Here is a 15,555-nt window from a genome sequence, read left to right as displayed (position 1 = left end):
TACTCCCTCCTCATCCAAGTTATCAGAACCAATACTAACAAGTTTGCAGAATGCAAGGTAACTCTGTTTGGGGAGAGTAAAACCTATGGTCTAGGCCAAGGGGATGGCTCATCGAATAAAGAAGGTACCTACTACCAAATGTGACAACCTGAATTTGATTCTTGGAACCCAAATCATGGGAAAAGAGAACCCATGCAAAAGCCTTCAAGCAGGAGCAAGGCAATCAGCAAATGATAGCATTGGGTACAGGCTACTTAGAGAAAAAATTATCACTGTGTATGGGCTTATGCATGTAGTGGTCAGAGGACAACTCTGAGGAGCTGGTTCTTACCTTCTACTTTTATGTGGGTTCCAGAGATCAAACTCAGGTTGTTAGGCCTGCCTGGCAAGCAGAGTACCCACTGAGCCATGCTGTCAACTTCATACTGCTTGTTTTAATCACGAATATTCCACTGTCTATTAACAGTGTGAAGGTTAATTAATCAAGACTACTCAACTTATGTGGCTTAATTCCCTGCTTTTAAACTGTGGGTCATGCTTTTTGCCTGCTTGTTCTCACCTTGCTAGCAAGTCCATTCCCTCTGTGGCATTAGAGCCGACTTCTTTGGGCTTCCAGGGTATACTGAAGATCAGCTGAGACCTCCAGCCTCATGGACTGAGCAATCTACTAGATTTGTGAACTTTTCATTCATAGCCAGCCATTGTTGGATTAGCTGGACTACAGCCTGTAAACCATTCTATATAAAACCCCTTTATATATATATTCATTCTATATGTTTTGCTACTCTAGAGAACGCTGACTAATACAATGGCCTTCAGGAGTTCTGCAATGGCATCCTGAGAGCACTGGAATCACAGATGCTAGAGGACGGTCATCTTGCAACAACAATACTTAGCAAGGCCAATGATATCCAAGTTAAGTTTTGTACACATAAGGCAGTAAGACCGATTTGATTTTTTTTTTTTAACTGTGTTGGTGCTGTGGAATAATCCTCTTGTACACTATAAAGATTTGTCACTTGAATTGGTTTAATAAAACACTGATTGGCCAGGCAGGAAGTATAGGCAGGGTGACCAAACTAAGAATGCTGGGAAAAGGAAGGACGGAGTCAGGAGTCACCAGTCAGATGCAGAGGAAGATGAAAATGTTGTATTTAGAAAAAGTACCAAGCCATGTGGCTAAACATAGATCAGAATTATGGGTTAATTTAAGTGTAAAAGCTAGTTAGTAATAATCCAAAGCTACTGGCCAAACATTTATAATTAATATAAGTCTATCCATGGTAATGTGAGAAGCAGCTGCTGGTGATTCGGGTGTTGCTGGCAGGACAGTAACTTCTGCTTACATATGGCACTCCAATGTGCCACGTGTACATCCACATAAAGCCTGAGAAAGCTTTTTTTAAAAAAAAGGATTCTACACATACAAAAATGGAGCCAAAGACAGCTTCCTAGTTTTGCCTCTCATAAAGGCCTTGGTACAGAGATGCTGCAGAATGGGCTTGAGCTACAGCATGATGGGTTCCCACAGGCTCACATGAACTGCAGTACCAGCATGTACTGCATGGTGGATTTAGGGTTTCTGTTCATACAAACAAAAAAGGGTCAGAAATATACAGTAAAAACAGGTTCAGACAATAAGACCTCTAAACTGGTTACAGTATGCTTTAAAAATGTGCATAGCCTTAAAAATGAGAAGAGGGAGAATATATACAGCTTAGATTAAAAAATATATTTAAAATAATAAAATCCTTTAGAAGGGGAATAAAATAATATAAAAAAGCCACATAAAGATGAAAAATACAGTCTGGATTACATATATTATTGTGTTTTCTTTAGATTTTTTGATTGTTAACAAGCTAATTGCTGAGAGACATTTGATTATAAAAGCTGCTAAATTTACTTCTTTTGATAAGTTATTTTGGGAAAGAGATTCTGCTTTTATTTCCACAGAAAATGAGAGGCTATAGATTCATTTTAGGTTAAGAAAAATCATGTTTGATTGAGAAAAACCTCTGAAAATCCTGACCAAAGACATGGGAAAATAATCCTAAAGTAACTACAAGACATGAGATGTATATTTTACCCACTAAACCATAAAACAAAAAATTATCTTTGGCTGGCTTATGTACAAAACACAGTTTATATTTCTATTAATACCTTTAAAAATGCCTATGTTTCCAGAACAAGTGGACCAGACACCAATAAAAACAGATGGCCCAGATGATCCAATGTTTCAGCACACCCGTTACAGTTTCCTGAATTCTGCACCCAAAACAGCTTCAAGGCTGCTGGCTGAGATGGACCAACTGCAAAAAACACTCCAGTCAGGACTTGACCATAATTCTAAGTTTTCTCAGGGTCCCTGTAAGATTATCAGCACCAATCAACAGTGAGCAGTCAAGAAAACTATGTCCAAATTCCCAAAATATTGTTTACGAATGTTTATTTTCATTTAAGGGGTGGTGGTGGTTATAAATTGTTATTGGTCATAGTCAATTTCTTTCTAAAGAAGGTAGGGGGATATGAAATAGAAATAATGGGGGAAAAGGGCAGATTTTTATAACAAGAAAAAAGGGTAGATTGTTGAATCTATTTTAATGCCCAAAACAACTGTTAATATAACATATTTTACATTGGTATGGATTTTAGTTTATTGATATAAATTTAAAGTTATTTCTGTTATACTATATGTATATTTCTAATCTTGTTTAAGGTATTATGTTTATACAGCTCAATTAAAAATGTAATGTAAGCCGGGCGGTGGTGGCACACGCCTTTAATCCCAGCACTCAGGAGGCAGAGCCAGGCGGATCTCTGTGAGTTCGAGGCCAGCCTGGACTACCAAGTGAGTTCCAGGAAAAGGCGCAAAGCTACACAGAGAAACCCTGTCTCGAAAAACAAAAAACAAAACAAAAAAAAATGTAATGTATAATTAAAAGTACAATTTAATAATTATCTATAATAGTCAAACTTACAGTCATTTAGGTTTTCTAGGTATACAAAAACATATTTCAATTAGATAGTCATCAAACACTTCAAAGACCTACAGAATATAGCATTTAAAATTTTTTAAGAACTTAAAATTCTTTTGAACATGAGATACATTTGCTCCTAGCAACACGAATCTACTCATGAGAGGATGATGGGCACTGAAGCCACTCCATATAGAGTTTGTTTTCCTTTTGGCAAAACTGGCCTATTGGGCAAGAAACTGCCCTTGCCTCCACTGCTGACAGTAAGTACGCTGTACAATCTTGACAAATAGGACACAAAGAAAAGTGACTGCCAAGCTTTGCCAAGACAAGATAAACAGTCTTTCAAACTTTTCTGTTTCTGAAAAAGATCTGTCAGATATGCTAAGACTGTAGGCCAAAGATGGATATCCCAACGTTATAGAAAGATTTGGGTGACTGTCATTATGTAACATTACATCCTTTGGGAGTCTTTGATGAAGTTGAGTACTAGATAATTATAATTATAGTTTTCCTTGGTTATGATAAAAGATAAATTAGATATAAAACTTTAGACTCACCAAGATAAGATAGATAATTGTTTTCTCGAATTTTGTCAAACACAAATAGACTAGATATTATAACTATAATTCTCATTTGATAACTGTTTTGTTGTATGTAATCTTACTATGTTAAAGTAAAAATCTTCCTTTTTAATAATAAAAAAAAGGGGGAAATGCTGTGGAATAATCCTCTTGTGTACTGTAAAGATTTGCTATTCAAATGGTTTAATAAAATGCTGATAGGCTAGTAGCCAGGCAGGAAGTATAGGTAGGGTGACCAAACTAAGAATACTGGGAAGAGGAAGTGTGGAGTTAGGAATTGCCAGGTAGAAGCAGAGGAAGCAAGATGAGAATGCCATACTGAAAAAAGGGACCAAGCCATGTGGCTAAACATAAATAAGAATAATGGGTTAATTTAAGTGTGAGAGATAGTTAGTAATAAGCCTGAGTTACCGGCTGAGCATTTATAATTAATATAAGCTTCTGTGGGTATTTGGGAGTGGCTAGTAGAACAGAAACTTACTCATACAGTTGGAAACCTACAGAAAAATAAGAGATAACACACTATAAGCCGGGCGGTGGTGGCGCACGCCTTTAATCCCAGCACTCGGGAGGCAGAGGCAGGCGGATCTCTGTGAGTTCGAGGCCAGCCTGGGCTACCAAGTGAGTTCCAGGAAAGGCGCAAAGCTACACAGAGAAACCCTGTCTCGAAAAACCAAAAAAAAAAAAAAAAAAAAAAAAAGAGATAACACACTATAAAGTCATGTTTTATATTCCAATAGCTTCTAAATGAATCAAAACGTTAAAAATGAAAAGCACAAATTATAAAAGAGGTGACATGAATTTTTAATATTGGGGCAGATAAATGCTTTCTAAGCATAAAAAGGAATATACTTGGCAAAATACAAATGTAAAACTTAAATGTCAATCAAGCACATGTAACATTAAAAGCAAATCATCAAACTAGGGAAAATATGTTTTTTGAGACAAGGTCTTACTGTGTAGCCCTGGCTGGACTGTGTAATCGGAAGTTTCTCTTCCACCTGCCAGTTCCCAAATAACCAGAGGCTTAATATTATTTATAAATGCTTGGTCGATGCCTCAGGCTTGTAATTAGCTAGCTCTTACATTTAAATTAACTCACTTCTATTAGTCTATGTATTGCCATGTAGCGTTGACATTACTGGTCTGCTGGCATCTTGCTCCTTGGGAAGCTGGCTGGCTTCTCCCAGACTCTACCCTTTTCCTGTATCTCTGCTTGGATTTCCCACCTGGCTGTATGTTGCCTTGCCATAGGCCAAAGCAGCTTTATTTATTAACCAATGGGAGTAATACATATTCACAACATACAGGAAAACATCCCACATCATTTCCCCTTTTCTGTCAAACAAAAAAAAGGTTTTAACTTGAACATAGTAAAATTACATATAACAAAAGTTATTAAGCAAGAATTACAGTTACAATATTTAACTTATTTGTATTTGGCAAAATTAAATACTCTATCATCTATCCTATCTTTGTGAGTCTAAAGTTTCCTATCTAATTTATTTTTTATCATAACTAAGGAAAACTATAACTATCTAGTCTTCAACTCCATCAAAGACCCCAGAAGGATATAACATTACCTTAGTAAACAAGAAGTGCACTACAAGCAACTTCCAAAATTCTAGAATGACAGAGACATCTGGCTGCCTGGACAGTCACCCAAAGTTCCTCTGTAATGTTGAGGCATTGATCTTCAGCCTATAAGCCTAGAGTATCTGGCAGACTTCTTAGTGAAGTAGGAAATATGAAGGACTGTCCCTATTATTTTGGCAAATTTCATCAGTTGCTTTCCTCTGTGTCCTGAAGAATGTCTGACAGTTTCTCCTGTGAAGCAGGAGCCCTGAAGGATTGTCCCATCTTGTTCTGGCAAAGCTCAGCATTCACTTTCCTGTGGGTCCTGCATGTCCAGTTTAGAGAGCATAGTCAAGCAGTCAAGGCAAAAGCTGTTTCTTGCCTAAAAGGCTAACCTTGCCACAATGAAAGCAAACTCCTATGGAGGTTCTTTAATACCCATCATCCTTTTATGAAGTAAATTGGTGCTGCCAGGAGCAGATGTCTCATTGTCATGAAAAACCCTAAGTTAACAAAACATTTCAAATGCCATATTCTATAGGTCTTTGAAGTATTTGAAGACCACTTATCTATCTAAAATATATCTCTGTATGATCTAGAAACATGTCTAAAAATCTACAAATTTGGCTGTTATAAATGACTATTAACCTATGTTTTTTGATTATCCTAAATAGTTTATAATAATAGCTTTCAAAAACCAGAATTTTACATTTTTAAATGAACTGCATAGGTACAATACTTTAAACAAGAGTAGAAGCATATATACAATGTTGTGCCAAAAATAACCTTAAATTTGTATCAATATACAAAAAATCCTTTAAACCAGAAACATATACATAGTGTAACAAAATTAACTTTAAATTTGTATCACTATACCAAAATCCATGCCAATGCAAAATACTTGAGATTAATAGTTGCCCTTTTATACTATATTCTCCTAAATATAATAAACATTCATAACCCACCAAATAATGAAAGACCATCCATATCCCCCACCTCTTGAGAAAGTGGACATCATTTCCTCCAAACTGCTCCTGCTGTCTGTGGACAAGCTATCTTTAGGGTCCCTGAGAAAATATGAGATAATGGCCATGTCCTGGGAAGACCAGTTATAACCTTTGTTGATAGGTACCACCTGTCAAAGTTCAGGTATCCCTTGATCAAATCTGGTCCATCTAAACCTGGAACAAATCCATAGCCTCTTGTTTCCAATGGAAACAACAGCAGAACCTCTTTCCCAAAGTAACACATCTTTTGACTTAAATTCTGAAGTCAAGGCATTTTTTAAATATTTAAGTTGGGTTAATCCAGCAACATTTATAATCAAACATCTCTTAGCAGCTGTTGTTCCTTCCTCAACAGTCGAACAATTCAAAGACAATATCCAGAATCTCTGTGTATTTTTCATTTTTATGTTGCTTTTTTTTATATTCCTTTATTCCCCTTTAAGGATTTTAATTTAAAATTAGGTATTTCTTTTTTATGACTGTCTATACCTTTTCTCTTCCAAGTCTATGTATATTTTTCAAACATATTGTGACCCATTTGGAGGCCTTTTTTGGTCTGAATCTGTTTCTATTGTTTATCTCTGACCCTTTGTCTATATGAGCAAAAACCTTAACCTGCCCTGTGGTATGCTGCTGGAGTTTGTACTGATAGCTTAAGCCAGCAGGCAGTGGCTCCTGTGAGAGACCATGGAAGCCTGTTGTGTGGCTTGGCTCATGGTGGTTGGCAGCCAGCTCTATTTCAAGGGCACCACGGTGCTGTGGGAAAATGGTCTTGTAAAGATTTGTCATTTGAATTGGTTTAATAAAACAATGATTGGCCAGTAGCCAAGGAGGAAGTATATGAGGGGTGACCAGACTAGGAGAATTCTAGAAAAAGAAAGGGCAGAGTAAGGAGTTGCCAGTCAGACACAGAGAAAGCAAGATGAGAATGCTGCACTAAGAAAAGGTACCAAGCCACGTGGCTAACCATAGATAAGAATTATGGGTTCATTTAAGTGTAAGAGCTAGCTAGTAATAAGCCTGAGCTACTGGCTGAGCATTTGTAAGTAATATTAAGCCTCAGAGTCAATTATCTAAGAAGTCGCTGCTGGGTATTTGGGACCAGGCCTGTGGCAGAGAAACTTCCACCTACACTGTGGCTGGCATGAAAGAGTAGGAAGCCCATTGTGGCTCCATTTCTGTGCATTAGAATCTTTTTAAAGCTTTCTTGGGTTTTATGTGGATGTACATGCTCTACATTGGGTACCATTTGTAATCAGAAATTTCTTTCCCTCCCACTAGTTCCCAAATAACCATTCAGAGGTCTAATATTACTTATAAATGCTTGGACAATGCCTCAGGCTCATTGCTAGCTAGCTCTTACATTTACATTAACCCATTTCTATTAAGCTACGTATTGCCACATAGCCATGGCATTACTGGTCTGCTGGCATCTTACTCCTTGGGAAGCTGGCTGGCTTCTCCCAGACTCTGCCCTTCTTCTCCAGTATCTCTGCTTGAATTTCCCACTTGGATCTATCCCGCCTTGCCATAGGCCAAAGCAGCTTTATTTATTAACCAATGGGAGCAATACATATTCACAGAGTACAGAAAAGACATCCCACACCAGGAATGGAACTGTCTATGTTGATCAGGCTGGCATAGAAATCCGAGATTTGCTTTCCTCTGCCTTCCAAGTGTTGGGATTAGAAGAATGTACACCATGCCCAGCTGGAAAAACATTCTAGGAGATTGTTAATATACTACATAAACAATGAATTGAAGAAAGTATTGTGTTGATTGTAATTTGTGATTTTTTTTTTTTTGGAAATCATGAAAAGGAGCAATAATTTCACATGAAGTAGTAGTAAAAAGTAATTAACACAACTGTAGAACTGAAAATCACAAAAGCTTTTGACAAGACATTTAAAATTTTAATTAAATCTGTGAAAAGAGATTTGTAGAACACATAGAGATGTTTGTGCCACTTAAGGAAAGTAAAGTGACTTTTCTACTTTATATCTTTCCTATTGTCTGTAAATAGCTTCACTTAAATCACCCAGGTTTCTCTATGTGATACAGTGGCTGTATTTGCTGATACAATTTTAGAAAATGTCATTTACTGTACACAGGAAATTAATCATGTGAAATAAGTTCAATAGTGTTCTAAACTTAAGAAAGAACTGATTTTAACTCTGTTCGAGATTTACAATTTCTAACTCAACATTTTCTTCCCAATGGAAGAATAAATTCAGAATAGCCAATACTTACATAATTAATGAGGAAATATAAAGAGCAAATGAAAAGATAAATAGATGCATTCAACAAAGAATTTTATTTTAATTATCCACAAAACAATATTTCAACATTTTATAAAAATATTAAGTTTTAGGTTACCATTATTTATTTTAAAAAAGTGTGCTAGAAGGCTTCTTTTGCCAACTTTCCTTTTTTGGTAAGGGTTAAAGTTCCAAGTTAAGACAATAAGGATGAAAACTGTTGGAAAAAAAAAATCTTCAAATGTACAAAACTGTTTTTCTTGACAATTCAAAAATACATAACAATTTAAACTGAATACACATTAAGTTAGTGTTGTGTCCTTACTATACAAGTGTTAGTATAAGAACTGCTTCATCCAGTTTATTGAAAATCTAAAGAATTCCACCAACTTTTCCTGCCTTATTTTTCTGATCAGAATTAGTACATAAACGTAATTTTATTACTCTTTAAAGAATCCTTAGAAAAACTACAATACCATAGTTCACATGAAGCCCTTTAAAACACTCATGTCACAAACTGTAGACATCAGGACAAATAAGGACGACATTCTTATCAGGAGACCCTCTTGGCAGAGGATTCAGTACTGAATAGGTTAATTAAAAAGAAAACAAACACAACTTTTAGTACCAGAACTTTTGCCAACTTGCATGAAGTTCACTTGTCACATTTAAAAAGGTTTAAATTTGAACATACTTTACCATGGCACAGATCTTTAAATTTCTTGATTAAAATGATGGTAGTTTAAAATTATATGCTGAAAATAAGACAACTTGATATAACGTTTTAAAGTGTAACTATAAAATACAGCATTTAAAAACATAAATATTAGACTTTTATTTAGCAGTTTTTCCCTTGCTACACCCTTAAACCATTAACACTACTCAATTCAAATTAATATTTCATAATTTCTGAGTTAGAAAAGCTCTCAAAATGAATGTTCTACTTCTGCACTTTGAGTGGGCAAAAATTTCCCTCTTTAAATTACTGTTACTTAGAGTAAGTATTCTCCCTCAAATTAATTATATTATGAAAGGAAAATACGATAATCATCAAGTATATCTGAAATGTAAGTGAAATTTCAGAGATTTGAAAATTGGAGTTCTAAAAAGGTTCTGTATAAAAATGGGCCACTGAAATTAGTGTTAAGCCTTATCTTCACTATTTTGAGGATGTAGAACTGATTTAGTGTATATGTTAAGAAAATGAGTTTTACAGTCATACTTTACAACTTTTAAAGTCTAAAAGTAGCTAATGAGGAGCTCTGAGTGCCAGAAAAGCCACGTTGTCACTCCACAACACCAACATTCAACATTCCATCCTATCCCAATACCTGTAAAACTTTCCCATTTTCTTCTCTCATATTTATTTAAATACATTTTCCTCTCTCCTATTCTATACTCAATACAAGCAAAGTGCATTCAAGTCCCTGATCTAGTGATGTTTTCTATTGTGGAGCCCATCACCATAAAAACATACTAGCAACACCTCATAGTACACCATCTATTTCTTAAAAATGGACTGCTTAAATGCTGGGTTTTTATTTTTCATGCTATGCAAATATTAAAAGATTTTTCCCTTGGACTGGATAGTATAATTTCAATTGTACATTGCCTTTAAAAAATCAATACAACCTTATAAGAGATTAACTCACTTTCTGGTTATCTTATTATTCTAAGCTGAACAATTCAAGAAATGACTGAAGTAAAAAAACTGTTTTTCTACTTTCCAGTTCTATGAACTAAATGTGAACACAGTGTATTATGCTTCCAAATTCCACGGCTGTGATCTAACACTTAATCAAGTTTTTGATGCTGTTTATAATCCATTTTTTTTGTTTTTGGAAGACTTGGCCCGTTCCACACAAAAGGAGATCTGTGTTAAGACTACATGCCAACTGTTAAATAGAAAAACAAAACAAAACAAAAACCTAACTTCTGAGGAAAAAAAAATGCAAGATTTTTAAAAACTGGAATGGAATTATTTGGTCCCATGAAGTTCTTTGATTTTAGATTTTACAGTGGTGTAACAGCCCAAGTTTCGTCCATATCAATAAATAGTTTTCTTTGAGCAATTCTGAGTTTGGGGAAGAAAAGAAAGTGACTAGTAAACAGTAGTCTTGTTGCTCTTTCTTACCATGCTATCACCCACAGTCACAATAGCTTAGCTTTCTTTGGACCCTGAAGTAAGTTGTAAGATGTGTCATTGGTACTTTAGAGTTGAACACTTGGGGGGAAAAGTGGTTTTGTGCAACCATATCTGGAATTCCAGTTTACCACAAGAAACATGCAGAGTGAAGAGTATCTTCTCATTCCTGTGCATGAGGAACTCACACAAGTGTTTTGGCAGATCTGTGCACACAGCTACTTGGATTATAAATTTTCTCCTGGTTGGTACTGTGGCTCTGTAGCAGTGAAGTAGTCTTCCAAGAAGGACTGAATATATTCAAATGTTGGTCTCTCATCAGGGTCCTTCTTCCAACATTGATTCATCAAATCATGGAGGGATTCTGGACAGCCCTGAGGGCAAGGCATCCTGTACCCTCGCTCCACTTGTTCCAGAACTTCTCGGTTTACCATACCTAAGGTTAAGATTCAAACGTTAAAAATAATGGTCCTAGCCATGAAGAGCAAAACAGAGTAAATACCCTAGCCATTAACTAAGACATACCAAATTTACCTAGTGAAAAGACATTTTCAACAGAGAATAGAATGAAATTTAAACATCAATTTATTTAAAGAAAAGCTGAGAAATGGTTATAGATATATATGTATGTATACACACACACACACACACACACACACACACACACACACAAACACACACACACGGTTTTTCAAGACAGGGCTTGTCTGTGTAGCTTTGGAGCCTGTCCTGGAACTCACTGTGTAGATCAGGCTGGCCTCAAACTCACTGACATTCACCTGCTTCTGCCTCCAGTACTGGGATTAATGGCATGCACCACCACACTGGGCTGATAATCTGTATTTTAATATGATCAATTTTTTCATTCCACTTAAACTTTTACTTGTAACATAGTATCTTCAAATGCCAACTAAACTTGACTGAGAATTTAGAGTGGAATGGTATTTTCTATTACCATTTAATAACTCCAACTTGAGTAATGAGGAATCACAACTGAATTAGGAGAGAATTCTAGTCTTATTTTTGTGTATACTAACTACATAATTATTTTTAATCACTAGCCTGAGTGCCCTTATCTATTATCACCTATTTGAATTTGTCTTATTACACAGTTCATTTCTTTTATTCTTTTGTAAGTTTCCTCCCATGATTAATGAGTTACAGTGCACTGTCTAGAATTTGACTCACTGTGATGGTAGAATTACCTAGGAGAAAATGTCTGGGCATAGCTGTGAAGGATTATCTAGATTAAGATAGCCTCTAGGCATACCTATGAAGGATTTTCTAGGCTAGGTTATTTAAGGTGAGAAGACCCATTTAACTGTGGACAGCATCAGTCTATGAGTTGGGAGAAAGAGCTGTGCTTTGGGATGTCTTTCTGTACGCTGTGAACATGTGTTGCTCTGACTGGTTGATAAATAAAGCTGCATTGGCCTACAGCAAGACAGCTTAGCAGCAGGTGGGAAATCCAAACAGATATATGGAGAGAAGAAAGGAGAGGAGAGGAGAGACGCCAGCTGCCGTGCAGAAGGAGCAGCAAGATGCCAGCAGAACGGTAATGCTGCGGCCACATGGCAACTTATAGATTAATAGAAATTAGTTAAGTTATAAGAGCGAGCTAGTAAGAAGCCTACCATAGGCCATTCAATTGATAATAAATATTAAGCCTCTGAATAATTATTTTATAAGTAGCTGAGGAACCTTCCGGCTACAGAGCTGAACACTAGCTTCCATCTCTCTCTGCTTCTTGACTAGATACAATGAGATCAGTATCTTGCACTTCTATAGTTATGATTGACTACTATGATGGCATAGTACCTTCAACTGTGAGCTGAAATAAGCCCTTTCTCCCTTCCGTCAGTCAGGTATTTTGTCCCAGCAACATGTAAAGCAACCAACACACGTGTCATGCCAGCAAACCCTGGACTCTTTCCCACACCCCATTACCACCCTCCCTGCCAGCCAAGGCAGGCCATCCCTTATTTCCTGTCATCTTATACTGACCACCAGCGGTCAGATTGTTCACTGACCATGATTACTTTCTTTTTTTTCCCCCAAGGCAGGGTTTCTCTGTATAGCTTTGGTGCCTGTCCTGTAACTTGCTCTGTAGACCACACTGGCCTCAAACTCAGAGATCTGCCTGCCTCTGCCTTCCAAGTGCTAGTATTAAAGGCATGCACCACCACTGCCCAGCAACTATGATTGCTTTCAAACAATGAAACATCATAGAACTATTTCCATTTTTAGTTATGACTTTCTAAGGAATAAGGGATTCCTCAAAATACTTAAAATCTTAAAAACTGAAGAATGTTTTCATCTAAGAAAATAGCACCTCTTAGTGAAATCCAATATATTTTCCTGCTACAGAAATAAAGCCAGAAGTTGTTACACACATGCAGAAAGGACCCAATATTTAACATTCGATGAGGGCTTACTGTAACTGGAGAACTTTTGTTATTGAACATATATGCCTATGAGCTTTTGTACTTCTTAATAGACTAATATTAATTAATCTAAATAAGCCTGAACCCACAAAACCAACTTTAAGTACCAATTACTTCTCCCTTGGTGTGTGTGTGTGTGTGTGTGTGTGTGTGTGTGTGTGTGTGTGTGTGTGTGTGTGTGTGTGCTGGAGGTAGAACCCAGGGCCTTTTTTTTTTTTTTAAAAGATTTGTTCTATTTTTAATTGTGTGTGTGTGTGTGTGTGTGTGTGTGAGAGAGAGAGAGAGAGAGAGAGAGAGAGAGAGAGAGAGAGAGAGAGAGAGAGAGAGAGAGAGAGAGAGAGAGAGAGAGAGAGAAGTGGGGGAACAGGGAGAGGGAAGGGAGAGGGAGAAGAAATGAGGAAGAGAACAAGATCTTGCAGAGTACAGAAGGAGACACTGGAACTCCTGGAGCTGAAGTTACAAGCAGCAGCAACTTGTAAGATGTGGGAGCTGGGATCTGAGCTCCAGTTCTCTACCAGAACAATGCACTCTTAACCACTAAGCTGTCTCTCCAATCTCTGAACCCAGGGTCTTATGTATACTAAACACATGCTCTACCTTTGAACTATACTTCAGTCCTAATTCCTAACAACTGTTTCATTCAAGATTTGATCCTTCAGAATTTTCTGATAATCAGAACTCATGAAAGTTTTTATGCCAACATATTGAAAAGCAAGGCATGGCAGAAATGGCCTCCACTCAGTCTTCAGAAAGATAACCATTTCCTACAATCATTTCTAAGACGCTGAGTAAGATATAACTCCGGAGCATGGCAGGAAGTCAATTCTTTCATACCTGCTTTTTAATAAAAAGATAGACCTCTAACACTTAATACTTAAAACCGACTGTAATGGCTTTGCTTTCTGTCAATGAAGTATTTAATTATTGCTTACATTTGTTGAGGCTATTTTGCTAAAATTATAGTAGCAAATAGAAACTGTTGGTGCTACATGTTAATCCTCTTCAATAATCAAAGATGGACAATATATTCTCTTTTCCTTTTTAGAAGCCTGGAATCTGGGGGCTGGAGTGGTAGCTCAGTGGTAGAGTGCTGGCTAAGTGCATACACGGTCCTAGGTCCAATCCCTGGCACTTTCCTGCCAAAATAAAATCTGTAAATTGTTTATATTCTGCTTATTTAAATGTTTATTAATGTATATTTACAGATATGTAATTAGTTATACCTGTTTGGATTTTTATGTTTCCCTATTCAACTGACACTTTTATCATTCAACGATATTTTGTCTCTAGTAATATTTCTTGTCCACAGCTGCACAGGTTTTCTTTTGGCTAATATTTTGCATAGTATGTCTCTTTCCACCCTCTGAATTTTAATCATTTTATACAGCTTATGTATTTAAAGTGTATCTCTTAAAAATAGTACTATAGGGGCTGGAAAGACAGCTCAGTGGTTAAGAGCACTACAAAGTCATGAGGACCATTCACAGTTGGGATTCCAGCATTCATGTAATAAACTAGGTGGCCAATGCATACCTGTGATGTCAGCTTCAAGGGCAGGGATGGGTGGTGAGGCAGATACAGAAGGATTTCTGGGGTTTGTTAGTTCTAGCCTGGCCAAGGGAAAAAAAAATGTTTTTTTCTAGTTCCAGGGAGAGACACTGCTTCAAAAGGAATATGAGGAGTGATAGGGGTGTACTAGAGGTTTGGCACTGATGCATATATTTAAGACCTGGTTTTGTCTTTTAACTGGAATATTTAGTGCACTTACTGCCAGGTTTACCATCCCATTTACTTGCTGTTTGTCCCATCTATTCCTTGGTCCTCTTTATATTTTGATTAAGCAAGCACTGTTCATCATTACATTTTAGTGGATTGTTTTTGTGCTAGGGATCAGATCATGGCCTAGGGCACGCTAAGTGAGCACTCTACACTCCACATAGTCGTCTACCACTGAATCACACTCTACTGGAATTGCAATAAGCTTCTCTGGGGCTTATGCTTTACTTTAAATAAGTACTTCTATAATCTCTACATATTAACAGAAACTCAGAACTATCTACCTACTACTGTTTCATACCCTGTGACCTTTGTGTTACCATCATGGAATTTATCTTACTTTCTAAAGATTTATTTTTATTCTAAGTGTGTGGGTGGTTTTGTCTGTATCTATGCCTGTGTACCACATGCACAGACTCCAGAAAAGGACACTGGCTCCCCTGTAACTAAAGTTATGGGCAGTTGTGAGTCACCATGTGGGTGATGGGAATGGAATCCAGGTCCTCTTGAAGAGTATTGAGTGCTCTTAATCACTGAACCATCTCTCTAGCCCCATTGAATATATTTTTAGATGTACCATAAATGTGGTAAGTCAACAATTTCCCCCTAAGCACTTTAAAGACAATTCTGGGCAGGGGTGGCTTAATGGGTAAGGGTGCTTTGCTACTAAGTCTGGTGACTTGAGTTGGAGCTCACTCCTACAGGTTGTAGTAGAGAGAGCTAACTCCTACAGGTTGTCCTCTGATCTTTCCATGTGTGTCCATACACATACATATATATAAATAAATAAAAA

At 36.8% G+C, this 15,555-nt stretch overlaps 1 protein-coding gene across 2 annotated transcripts in view; it reads right to left on the bottom strand.

Annotated features, from left to right (window-relative positions):
• Window positions 1-8,436: 8,436 nt before the first annotated feature.
• Window positions 8,437-15,555, bottom strand: part of Yes1 (YES proto-oncogene 1, Src family tyrosine kinase) — a 71,559-nt gene continuing 64,440 nt past the window's right edge. For both annotated transcript variants that reach the window (XM_076549911.1, XM_076549912.1), the window contains exon 12: window positions 8,437-10,978. In XM_076549911.1, coding sequence (XP_076406026.1) covers window positions 10,770-10,978 — 209 coding nt within the window. In that variant the 3' untranslated portion in view covers window positions 8,437-10,769. The remainder of the gene's footprint in view (window positions 10,979-15,555) is intronic.

Source organism: Peromyscus maniculatus, chromosome 13, assembly GCF_049852395.1.
Source record: "Peromyscus maniculatus bairdii isolate BWxNUB_F1_BW_parent chromosome 13, HU_Pman_BW_mat_3.1, whole genome shotgun sequence".
Taxonomy (NCBI): domain Eukaryota; kingdom Metazoa; phylum Chordata; class Mammalia; order Rodentia; family Cricetidae; genus Peromyscus; species Peromyscus maniculatus.
The sequence above is the reverse complement of the archived record's forward strand: the minus strand, read 5'-3'. Positions and strand labels throughout refer to the sequence as shown.